The 12,452-nt window shown below is 40.1% G+C and overlaps 1 protein-coding gene across 1 annotated transcript in view; it reads left to right on the forward strand.

Moving 5' to 3' along the window:
- Positions 1–12,452, forward strand: part of LOC133348562 (transmembrane protein 132E-like) — a 534,471-nt gene that overhangs the window by 224,287 nt on the left and 297,732 nt on the right. The window contains exon 2 of the mRNA XM_061561445.1: positions 6,787–7,702. Coding sequence (XP_061417429.1) covers positions 6,787–7,702 — 916 coding nt within the window. The remainder of the gene's footprint in view (positions 1–6,786; positions 7,703–12,452) is intronic.

Genomic DNA, 12,452 nt, shown 5'->3' on the forward strand with positions numbered 1-12,452 from the left:
AGAAGAAAAATTAGAGAGCTGCACATAAACACCCTCCTCGCCAGAGTCGCTTGTCTAGCCCCACCTCTCACGAAATATCGAAATCCTGTTCAGGAGCTGCCCTGGTGACCAAAGCATACGAGATTCCAGTTCAAGGTCGCAGCACTCGCTTTCATAGCTCAGGTAGGTCAACCAACCTACCTGAGCGATGCCATCCACCCATCTGTACCGTTGCAAAAACCTACACATCTGGTATGGACCTGGACCTCCTGCTGCTCACTGTGAAATCCACTCAGATTAGGATGGCAGAACACAGTTGTTCACCTGCAACCACGGTGGATTAGAATAGTCTCCGCCACCTGCAGTATGTTCAGCCGTGACAATCAGGGATTTTAAGACCAGATTAGAAATCACGTATTTTCTTATCTGTTTAGTTTAATTTAGTTAACATTTTCATTATACCCTTCGCCCTTCTGTCTCAGGTTTTTTTTTCTGAATAAGACGCATTACAAATATTGTATTGATTTATAAAAAAAAATGTACGCAGACTCATATAAATGTATTTTTTTGCGAAATGACAGCCCATTTTATATTCAAGATTTGCATTACCTTGATAAGCACATTTAAATTCACCCCCACCACTCTCCACCACCCTTAACAAAAATAGAAACAGCATGAAGTAATTATGCTTCATTTATAACAATGCTACATATCAGGAGTGAAACTTGGAAGTTTTAACATAGTCCCAAGACACATGGTGACCTCATGGCACCATCGTCTTGTTCAAACAAATGTTTGATATGAACACGTGGGAGTGGCAATATGATATTGACATGAAGACATCTGTCAGACAAAGTACGTCGGATATGAACCAACATAAATGTCTCACAGCGTGTTGTTCAATATGAACGCCACTACCATATGTGGACCAGAAAAAAATATAGAGTTTGCAGCTTTGAACATTGTACCGAGATATTATTTTACAGATGTCAAAAAAAGTGATCCATTGCATGGTGAGATAGGCTGCCCTACAAAATACTGCTGAGAAGGCAGTCAACCTATATTATTCTTTGATCATAAACACTGTTGACTACAGGAAAAAGAAAAGATGACGTGGTTGTAGGAAATACAATAAAAATTAACTTCGTTTTGAGTAGTGTAACTTCTTGCAACACTCAACAAAAAATGGAGTGTAAAGGTCAGCATTGAGGATCATGTGTAATATTATTTTTACGTACTATTATTGATTCTTATTCTTCCATTTATATATTTCTAGGTGATATCTTGGCCGGCCTGCTTTTCTTAACCGCATTTTACCTGCCATTTGGAATGCGAATTTCAAAAGGTTTTAATGAATTGCTTAATTTCCCTGGTGCGTTGCATTAATTTTTCTGTTTACAGTGATATAGGTAAGACCTCACGTGACTCAACATTTTAATTAAAATCACTCCAAGCTTCACTGCATACAGAGCAGTTCATCTCGAAGATTTGTTTTTTATTCAGTTCACTGACAGGCATTCCAATGACAGCGTTTTGCCTACTCCTAAGGGGTTACTGGATGAGCAAGGCTCGCTGTCTGTTGCTCAGTGGGGATATGAATGGATATGGAACTCTCCCAAACGTGTTCAAAACCAAAGAGCAAATGATCAGCTCGGTCACCCTGAGTAGACAGGCATCTGAATACTAGATTTGGTGCTTTATATATATGTATATATGTATATCTCACAATAAAGATTCCTATTTAATAAAAATGCATCCCGTTTATGTGTAAATACTGTGCATTAGTTATATAGGTTTTCTTTTGGGTTAGATCTTGTAAATATAAATGTGTTGTTAAACTCGCCACCACCCGACACAGCCAATTAGTAAGGTTTGTCACGTAAACAGACATGCTAATTCGTTACGAGTACAGCACACCGGTTGTGGGTTGGAGAGTAAACCCGGGTGGTGGCGGGTTTGACGACACTTATATTTACGCGATCTAATACCAAAAAAACGATACGTGTTAAACACTATTCATCCAGCAAGTATATCATACGCGGTCATTGTAATTGAAAATATATGAGAGATTGGCATGAATGTGACTCGGTCATCATTCCTTGTGAGGGCAACGATGAGGCCCGCAAGGTGAGTGCTTTGTACTCTCCTCACACGCTGTAAAATTACATTAAATATGCAAAACCAGTTGCATCGGTACAATCCCTGCCCCTTGATAAATTTACAAGAATAAATGTCTTAGTGGCTCTTGTGCTGTGTCAGCCGCATTACCGGTCTCCCGCTGGGTTAATATATATATAAAAAATAGCAAAAAAATGTAGAAAGTCATTTGTAGGAAAACTGTATTTTGCATGAAATTGCAATTTTCCCTTTTCATATAGAATTTTGTAATTTATTCAAGTATTATTAATTTTTTTTTTAAAGTTGGCACAGCAGGGAACTAATATGTGTTTTTAATTACTCTGTACTACAGCAGCGCATACAAAATAAAATTTGCTACATTTCATGTAGTATGCAAGGTTGTATTCGGAATAACAGAAACTGGTCTCATATAATAATCTATATTTGGCCCAGGTCTTTTTGCATACGATATGATGCATACAATTGTAATATTATTTAATTAAAAATTGCAGATGTTGAATCAGTATGCTTCATGAGTCCATCACCTTATATATGGGAGATGATGCACAGAGTGTTGATTGCACTGCATTATGATGCCATCAAATTGAGTTTGATTCCTGGCCATGTAATGTATATTTTCAGCAGACCTTAGCATCCCCATATATATATTGACTCAGCTAAAACTGAATGCCTGATTTGGTAACATTTGGTCAAATCAGGCACACGTGTTATACCAATCTCTATTATGCTTCCTGAAAAATGGTTTGATGTCTCGGGTCTCTATAACAAAAAAATATCACGTGATGATGCATGAAACCATTTTGCAGATCTTGTTTTTCGTATGGATGATGTTGATATAAAGCAACAACTCAAATGTTACATTGAGATGTTTGAGCAACACAGCTGCCTCCTTCGATTCGTCAATCAGCCATTGAGTCACTCTATCTTCCATGGTCTTGTCTGGGTGAACACAGTTGCACACTGGAGAGTTTTTCTTTTCCATTTGTGCATCAAGTGTCCGCATGGTTTGTGCAGATGAGGTTTAGAGTTGTGGTCCATTAGCTTCGTGGAAGATCGAAGCCAAGCATCGTCTGGATCGCGTTTAGAAAAGAGGATGAAGTTCCAAATGTCACACTTAGAAAAATAAATCTATGCCCTTCTCAGTATGAAAGGAGTCTGCTTATCTCATTTGATTGTTGTATGTTTTTTAAACATCTCATTAGTGCAATTTTGTTCACTCATACAATTAGCAAAGACGATAGATGTTACATTTACACATAGTCATCTCCTCTTCCGTTATTGTGAGATATTTTTCCACCCGTGATATATCCTCAGATGGACAACCCTAGCTATGGCACCAGCATGAACAGTGCAACAACCACTTAAATAAACAAAGCCTCCCAGCGCCTAACAGAGAGACCAATTCTAATTGTGCATGCTTTTCCTGGTTCTGAATCTGTCAGCACGTTTGTCTTGAGCCACTGACGAGTACAATCTGCACAAATTGCTTGAACAGGAAAATTGTGGCAACAAAAATTGTATTTTAACATTAGTGTAAGTGAAATAACTTTACAAAAATAAAATATGCCGGTCGGGACTTCAGTGGGGAGCTGCTTGTTCAACAAAGTCGATGGGTCGCCTGATCGCCTTCATGGTCCGTTTTTACATTCGTTTGTGTCTTGCTCTGTGGCATCTGGCGAGGAGGTCACCACTACAATGGGTACTTTTTTGTGAATGTATTGGGGATTTTGTGAAAATAATTATGCGGAAAAGTAATATTCCAGTACACAGTTCAGATGCTTTATTCATAGGCAAGGGAATGGCCAATGAGGCAACTTTGTTGGTTTTACAAAGGACACCAGGTGGAAATACATGGAGCATACATCATACATGGGTGTGGTGGTGTGTTACAAGTGTGTAAGAAGATACCAAACACAACGAATATTTAGCAGGATTCTAAGCATTTAAAATAAACGTGACAGTGGCTTTGTAAGCAACGCAACATGTATGCGTTATAAAACGAAAACAATATGGTTGTATTACTTGTGTTTATTTATGGGGGGAGTGGGGCTTCTCTGATAATTATATGCCGTGGGTGTAACAATTCAATACCTTAGCATGCATTTTTATTGTTGTGACAAAAAGTACATTTTAAACTATATGTTCGTGTCAATTGTATTCAACAGTACCGTACGGTTGTATGTGTTTACAAAAAGATACTTACATCTAAAATTAGTATGCCAATGTAAGATGAGCATAATCTAATACGAAATCTGATCCACTAACATGAGAAATTGGTCTCCTTCAGTGGAATGTGAGCCCAGTAGGTGGGGGGTGACCCCTTTTCAAACTGTAAAATCTTAGCGAGATTCCAGAAGAGATGCAGACAAGATGTATAGTTGTAGTGAGATGAGAAAATATCGATGCAGCGGTGAGATACAGATAATATAGAAATGTTGGGGAAGGGATTAATTTGCTTTTTTAATGGCAAATAGCTTGTTATGTTTACTAAGGTTTGCATTTGGTCAGATATTTGAGGCACTCCATTTTTTTCATGAGTCTGGAGCCTCATGAGCTGCATGGAGCCTGAAGCTTTTGCTTGGTTTTCTTTTGCCTCACTCTGCCACTGGTCTCTTGAACACAACTCTGATTGCGAGCGCATCTGTGAGGGCCACCCACCATTTCCAAAGAGTGTCACTGGGAATTAAGAGATACTAAAGAGCACAGCGGTTAGGCAGTACACATGCTCCCCTCTGGGCTGCATTACAACTGTTGTTTCAGCACGGGCTACATTCTATCACTGCAGGAGGTAAGATTGTTCAGACAAAACACTCAACTGAGGGTATTGTGCTTATACGCTGCCAAATGCTCACGGGACATTGTATGATCAATTAATTATGTACAGAGTGCTTCAAAAAATGTTAACGCTTCTGAGAATTTGCAACAATACCACAAGGTATGTGCCTCTGGGCTCTGGAGACCACCTGGAGAAGATTCCAGGCATGTGTTGACAATGAAAGCGAACAAGTGGAGACTCTTCGACTTTTTAAGCTATAAACATACACTTATTATCATCTTACAGTGTATTATCCGTTCTTTTCCTTTAAAAACGATAGTCCCACATACATTTTAAATGCATGTAGAAGCACCCTGTATACGATTATGATCAAAAGTCAAAGAGTCTCCACTTGTTCGCCATCACTGTCAACGCGCGCCTGGAATCTTCTCCAGGTGGTCTCCAGAGCCCGAAGGCACATTTCTCGTGGTGTTGTTGCAAATTCTCAGAAGTGTTAAAAAAATTGAAGCACCCTGTATATACATTTTTTTATTTATATCACAAAAATCACTGTTGCGATAGACTGAAAGTCAGCCTTCTAGACAGGGCTTTGTCCTTGTGCCCACCATGAGGGGCGGTAATCCCCCACAAGGGGCTGGACTCGCCAATTGCCAGAGCCTCCTTCCCCATAAAACAACCATTGGAGCCCTCCTAAAAGGGCCTCGGTCGTCGATATATCCCCGTAGAATACAACAGCAAACATTTTGGACCGCAAATTGGCTGCAAATTGTAAAGAAACAACTTTGTATCTTCATATTCGTGAAATACACCACATACAGAGAATGAGTCTGTTTTACAGTAAAGTTCCGTGTTCGCTCTCTACAATAAGGATGAGTGCTTTATGCTTAAATACTTGAAATGTATGTACTTGATTAAAAGTGGAAGCTTTCTGCCTGCAGCAGAAGAGTAAAGCACCACACGCAGAGCTGACCTTTATACGTATAAAAACACACTCAACCAAAGCTTTTAATGTGGCCTTACCGGTAAACCTCAGCCAACCTTTATTTAATATATGCATGTATAAACACTCAACCACAGCTTTCTGCGTGTCCTAATCTGACCTGAATCTAACCGTAAACGCCGATGCCTATTTGAGAAATTGTCATAAATGATGCCTGTTTAAGAAAAAAACAGTATCAGAATGTATACAAGCCTATATTGGGTGGTATATGTTGTTCTGAGAAACGGTACTGGAAGCGCTTGCAATGCTTGCTTCGAGACATAGAAGATGGTGAATTCATAATGTCTGTCACTTGTCAAATTTGTGACATATTCTTGTCTCTGGCATTTATACATTTGTCAGTTATACCAAATGTGACAGTAATACAGTGTGTCAATCGCCCATGAATTTAAAAAAATAAAAATGACTGTCATGTGGCCCTAAAACCTTTCAAGATTCATCATTGTGCTCTCAATGTGATTAAAATGTCAAGAGTGGATGGGGTTTTCTCCTGCATAATGCATGATATTTAAAAATATGGACAGTAAAAGATGTATAATTTGGAAATAAAATGTATTATGATCTCTGCCCATAAGACTACCAAATTAAAAATGTCCACATTTAGTCATATTTGTAAAAAAGTAACATCTACCATTCTAACTCATAGACTAGATCATTTTGAACAATTTATTTTATCGGTTGAATATACATTATTTGCAAATGAATGGAATGACTAACTACAGATATAAAATGTTTAACATTATTTTAATACAATTCAAAAAGATATGTGGGTGTTTTTTTGCAGCATTTCGGTTCAATGTGTGTTGTGAATGCTTTAAAAACTGTAACAACTTACGTTGGCTTTAAATATCAGCTGTAAATTGTTGTTTTTTTGTTTGTGTTTTTCTTCTAGGTATGCCTTATCTTAGTGCCATGCCTCTCATGCTTGGGAATGACCATTCACCTTTAACAATACCATACCTGCCACTCAAATATGAACTTCAAGATGAAGAGTCCTTCTTCTTGCTGAAGAACACAAAACAGGACGCTCAACCATTAAACACAAGCCTTCACGCTCTCACACAGCCAATTTTAATCCTGAACAGTACCAAAGAGCACTCTGGCATCAAAGTGAGTCTGGGATCATTTTCCACGTGGCAACCACTGCCCAAAAATCCGCTTGGTTTTGAGAATATTTTCCCACAAAAGTCAGCGGGCTTGACGACCAACTGGAATCTTCAAGCCCACGTTCTACAACACGAGGTCTTCTCTTCTAACCCAAAGCTCCAAGTTGTGTTTTATATTTCTGGAAGGGATTGGAATAAAAAGGAACAAGCAGATGACCTGCCATGCGTGAAACTACAAGCTCTCTCAAAAGTACAGGAGTTGAAGACGTCTTGCCGACTGGCAGGAGAGCTTGGGATGTGCTTGGTGGAACTGGCCATACCATCGACGTGGTTTGAACAAACTGCCAGCAATTCAAACTCAAAGCTCCCCAAGGATGGCGCAGTGACGTCTGGACTCATTGAATTGTATTCTGAAATTTTTCCTCCCGATGAAGAAGGCAAGTGTGGCTCTGGCATGTCTAAAACCGTTCATGATTTCCGTACACAAAATGAGGCAGATACAAGGCGCTTAAAGCAACTCCTTCGGCCGATTGGGAGAGTCATCGTGCACGCGCCTTCCCGCAAGCCTCCAGAGCAGCAGGAGGCAAGGCTTGATAATAATGTCGTGATTTACCTCCCGACAAACCCAGCAAAGCTCGATGACATTCTAAGTATTCCTGTGTGCCTCCTCCACAACTCGACAATTGATCATCTTACCATCAGGTGAGCTATATACATACAATTAACGCTCTGCACTTGAAGGAATCCCAACTAAGTGTGTGTTTAATTTAACACCTAAAGCAGTGACACCATGAATTTATTTACAGTGCCATGCACTGCAACAGTGAACGAGTAGGGAGCTTCGTGGTGCACTAAAGCACAAAATTGAGTCGTAAGTGTCGGCGCTGGAAACTAAATTACTTACTTTAGATTGTTAATTTGGCAGTGCTATTGGAACGCAAAGAACTGTATTTTGTTTATAGTGTGATGTTTAATGTCCACAGACTTGATGGTTTGCAAGTAAAGGATTGCCTCTTTGTTAAGTGAGAACACATGGTACCATACTTCCACTTAAGTTAAACTGTTTATTGTACTTTTAGCTAATATTAGTTTAAGCAATCGGCTTTAATAAGTCATATAAGTGTTGAGCACTTTGTTTAATGTCACAGTAAAGGACAATGTTATGTTTAACTTCACTAATAAGCCAGAGAAGATTAATCATTACACCAAGAGGACAACAATGTCATTGACCTTTTGAAGGTTTCATGAATAGCCTCCGGAAAATGCTCTAATTGGGTAATATTTTAAATGTCACCTTAAAAAGGAAATTAAAAATAGACATTTGTGGTTGTATTTTATCCCGTATTAATGGTGAAAAACTACTTTGGTGTGACCCAGTGTTCCACACGGGTCAGTGGTAACGCTGTAAGTATGACTTTACATGTGATATTATCCCACTTTAGACTATAAAAAGTTAAAAGCAAATGCTGGTAGCTGCATAGCTGAAAACGCGTCATATCCATCTTTTATTATTTAATTCTTTGCAGACAAAATTATGTTGAATTTTAAGCAATTGCAAACAGATACCACACCATTCGTAGCTTGTATAGCCATATTAACTACTTGTGACATGTATTGCTGGCACGTGTGTTGTTTACCTGGTATTCATGACGTTCAACACTTGTGTGTGATAATTTAGTATAATCACCAACATGCATGCTCTTTCCACTGGCGGCTGAAGTGATCGTGATCCCTTACAGTACTACAAAGCTACAATTCATCTCCCTCTTGCATATGAGTTAATCTCATTACTCCATCGTCTCGGTTGAGTAATTTTGGACTTGCACCTCCAATTAGCACGGTTGGCTTAGTACGATGCGAAATAAGTCCAATATACATGCATACAAAGTGTATATCCAAGTTGGCACCTTTCCATGATTTATATTTTTAATAATTTCAACTTTTGCACCATTTAATTTGAGGGTTTCCATGGTATCTGGTCCATATTTAATGGTTGATAAGAAGCACTGATTGCAGACTTTCTTCTTCAAAGTTATCAACCTCAGTTTACTCAATCTTGTACTCATTCACTCCATTTCATCATTTGTATCCAGTTCTCCTTCGATAAATGCCATAGGTAAACGCATTCTCCTGTGCTTTCCATTTGTGTAGGCTCCTCCCACTTACCTTGCGTGGATGTTGAAGTGTGTTTTGCCACTCAATTAAAAGTTGGTCCATTCGTATATTTGGTCTACTCCTTCGCAATTTGTTGTTGGATAATATATTTTGTGTACTTTCACTTGTCGTGGTTGAGACACTTAATGTTAGTTAGGTAATTCTATCTGAAACACTTAAAATGAAAATGATCAGCTTTGATTCCTGTAGAAATTAAGAACACCACTCCTCTCGAAATACTTTGATATATATTTTTTTCATTATTGGGGATGTGCAGAGTTCTCTCCCTTTCTCCTCATGTTAATGTCCAAATTAATTTATCCCTGTACTGCGTTGATCTTGCGAAGGTTTGAACCACCAAATAGACAAAGTCTGCGTGCTATACGTAGCAATGGTCAAGTCAAGATGAATGCCCTGTCCCATACCCCGGGATTGTCCGCACCCCCCCCCCCCCCCCGCTGCTTCGACACATTCCCTACCGACACCGTAAATGATGAATCCAGGGCTTCTGGAGACAATAATGGAGGCTGTTGTTTGGCTGTACCTCACCACGCTAGTCAGTGTAGATTGACGGCAGCGAACTCTCTCTCTCTCAACGTGAGTATGCGAGCTTTGTCCCTGCTATCGTTATCAGTGTTTGCCGGTATCCGGTGTAACTACTCAGCTCCCGAAAGCTTTCAAGCTTATTTTTGTCACATCAAAGGAGTGCTCCAATGAAGAATGTAAAAATTGTACGTAAGCATTAAGAGTGTGCATTAATTAGCCAATACTGCCACCGTGAAAAAAATACGATTTACAAAAGGCACAACCAAGTCACGCATTTTCAGCTGATGCTCTTTATTTGTCTGAAGTCAAAATCCATTTATACATTGTGAGGTTAATTACAACACGGTCGCTCTTAGTGTTGAAAAGAGTAATAAGCCGAACATCACGGATATGCTGCATAATTATATTATCAGTGATCGCTGGCTTCAGTGTAAAGCTATTTGATGCAATCACTTTTGTAAGGATGGGTTCACCCCCTTATATTTTGATGGAAAATTGTCCTGCCTATAATGATTGTCTCGGGGGATCAATTGGGTATAATGATCATTAGTGTGGGAAATGATATGGAGTTCTGTAAGTAGCGAAACAGAGATTTACTTTAGCGAAAGTGATGACCGCTTGCTTCACAGTGTTGATTATAATTGATTATTTTCACACATTGTGACCAACTCTGCTCCCATGAGCATACACCAAGGAATGTGGATGGGTGGGGGGTTAATGAATGATGTAGCTGAGACTTTTACCACGTATTTCTTACTCGTAATATTTTATAGCGATCAGCAATTGTTTTTCTTAAGTTGTTATAAGTTCATTATTATGGTTTGAAGAAAAGTATCCTCCCCATAGAGGTTATATTATATTTGTATATTCACTGTGTCTGTGTTGAACATGTATACAGATGCTATTCCGACTTTTTTTAAAGGCAGTTGATGATATAAAGGGTGTCATTGAGGGTATCATTTATAGTTATAGTATTATTTGACAGTAGTTTCAGCCAGGTAAAAAAAAAGTATACAAAGACCCTCAGTATGGTTTAATGTGGTTGGGGAAAGTGCTGTTAGCGAGCATCCATCAAGGCCGATGCAGCATACCAGGTACTCATTTTAAGGCAAAATTGGTCTCGAGGAGGCCCAGAACCAGTTCAGATAATTATGGTTCAGATAATTATCATTGATGTTAGCAATGACTGGGAAACAAACTTGGGTTGCCGGGTTGGCAGCGCAGTGCGCTAACACCGCACTATTGCTCTCCATAAAACTTGCACCCACACACAAACGTGGTGGTATGAAGATTATATTACATGAGTTTCATCCCGTTAAATCTCCACGTGTCCACCAAAGCATCGAGCTGAGTTATTGGTGTCTACCAATATATATGGTGTTACTGAATGCTTCTGTTACATTAGAATTAGCCTTTATCTCACCTGGTAAAGGCCCTTTGAGCTACACAGCTCTTTTACAAGTGTAGTGGGTTCCACGGAGACTGGAGACGTTGTCTTTAGAGGCAATACGGTTTATTTGTAACTATGAACAAGACTCCTCTTAACTCCCACTATCTAGGGAGGTACAGACTCCGGGCTAGCGTGCCCTCACACTTAGTCAACCTGGCTCTTGGCCCTCCGGATATTTGTGCCCTAGGGGAGGCTAACTGACCCGACCCAGCCAAGGTATGGGTCCTGACCACTGGTCCGAGCTCGGCCCGACCCTTACAAGGACTACGGGCCCGAGGTCCTAGGGTCCTAGCTAGGGAGCTACTCTGACCTGACCCAGCCAAGGTTCGGGTCCTGACCACTGGTCCGCGCTCGGCCCCGGCCCTTACAAGGGGTCCTAGCTAGGCTGGTCTTCTTTCTTCGTCTTCGGAACACTGCCCTGAGCTGTGCTTGAGGTGCCCCTTTTATACACCTCCTGGGGACTCTCCGCCCCCGGTACCGCCCCCTTTGTGGAACCTTCCTGGGGGCACTGGAAGAACCCCCCAACCCCTCACCTGGGGTCTGTGGGGGGAGAACCCGGCCCCTCAACGGTCTCTCTTTAACCTTCCCCATCTCAGGGTGGTACCCCCTATGGGCCTGTGCCCGCAACTGCAGGTAAGTATATATACTGACGGTATAAGATGCGCATTTCCGACGCTACACAAGGATTACCAGCCCAAGGCTATTGGCAGCAGTTATAGGACACGCTGTTGATGATCACTCATGATTATTTTTTGGTATACACTTTATTGGGATTAGGTTTTTCTCCCCTTTTAACTGGCAACAAAACAGGTGTTAAGTTGTTAAAACACCAAACTGAAACTTTTAACAAGAAATCATGTCTGTAATTAACCACAATACTTGTGGTCAAAATGCAAACAAAGGTTTCAGTTTCGTGTTTTAACAACTTAACACCTGTTTTGTTGCCAGATAAAATAGGAAAACCCTATTCTCATGTTTTGGTACTGGCAAAGGAGGTCAATAGATATACACTTATTTTTCACATACCCCAAAATATGTAGCTCTCCCTGACTGTACAGCGTATGTCTAGTCTGGTGGCAACAAATTAATTGTTTAAAATAAAGAAAATCATTAAATTCAGGTTAACAGGCGCACAACAAAAGATGTGGTTGCTTTTTACAGGTAGGTTTATTTTAATCTGGAACTCCAGCTCGAATCTCAGCCACTGTATGCAAAAAGTAACACTTTTATTTCAGCCTGTTCCTCACGGGTTGGCACTTTCAGTGCTGTGAATGAGATGCTGGTTTCCCCATCTACCCACTA

The sequence above is a fragment of the Lethenteron reissneri genome, chromosome 27 (assembly GCF_015708825.2).
Source record: "Lethenteron reissneri isolate LAM-NWPU_2019-01 chromosome 27, ASM1570882v1, whole genome shotgun sequence".
Taxonomy (NCBI): Eukaryota; Metazoa; Chordata; class Hyperoartia; order Petromyzontiformes; family Petromyzontidae; genus Lethenteron; species Lethenteron reissneri.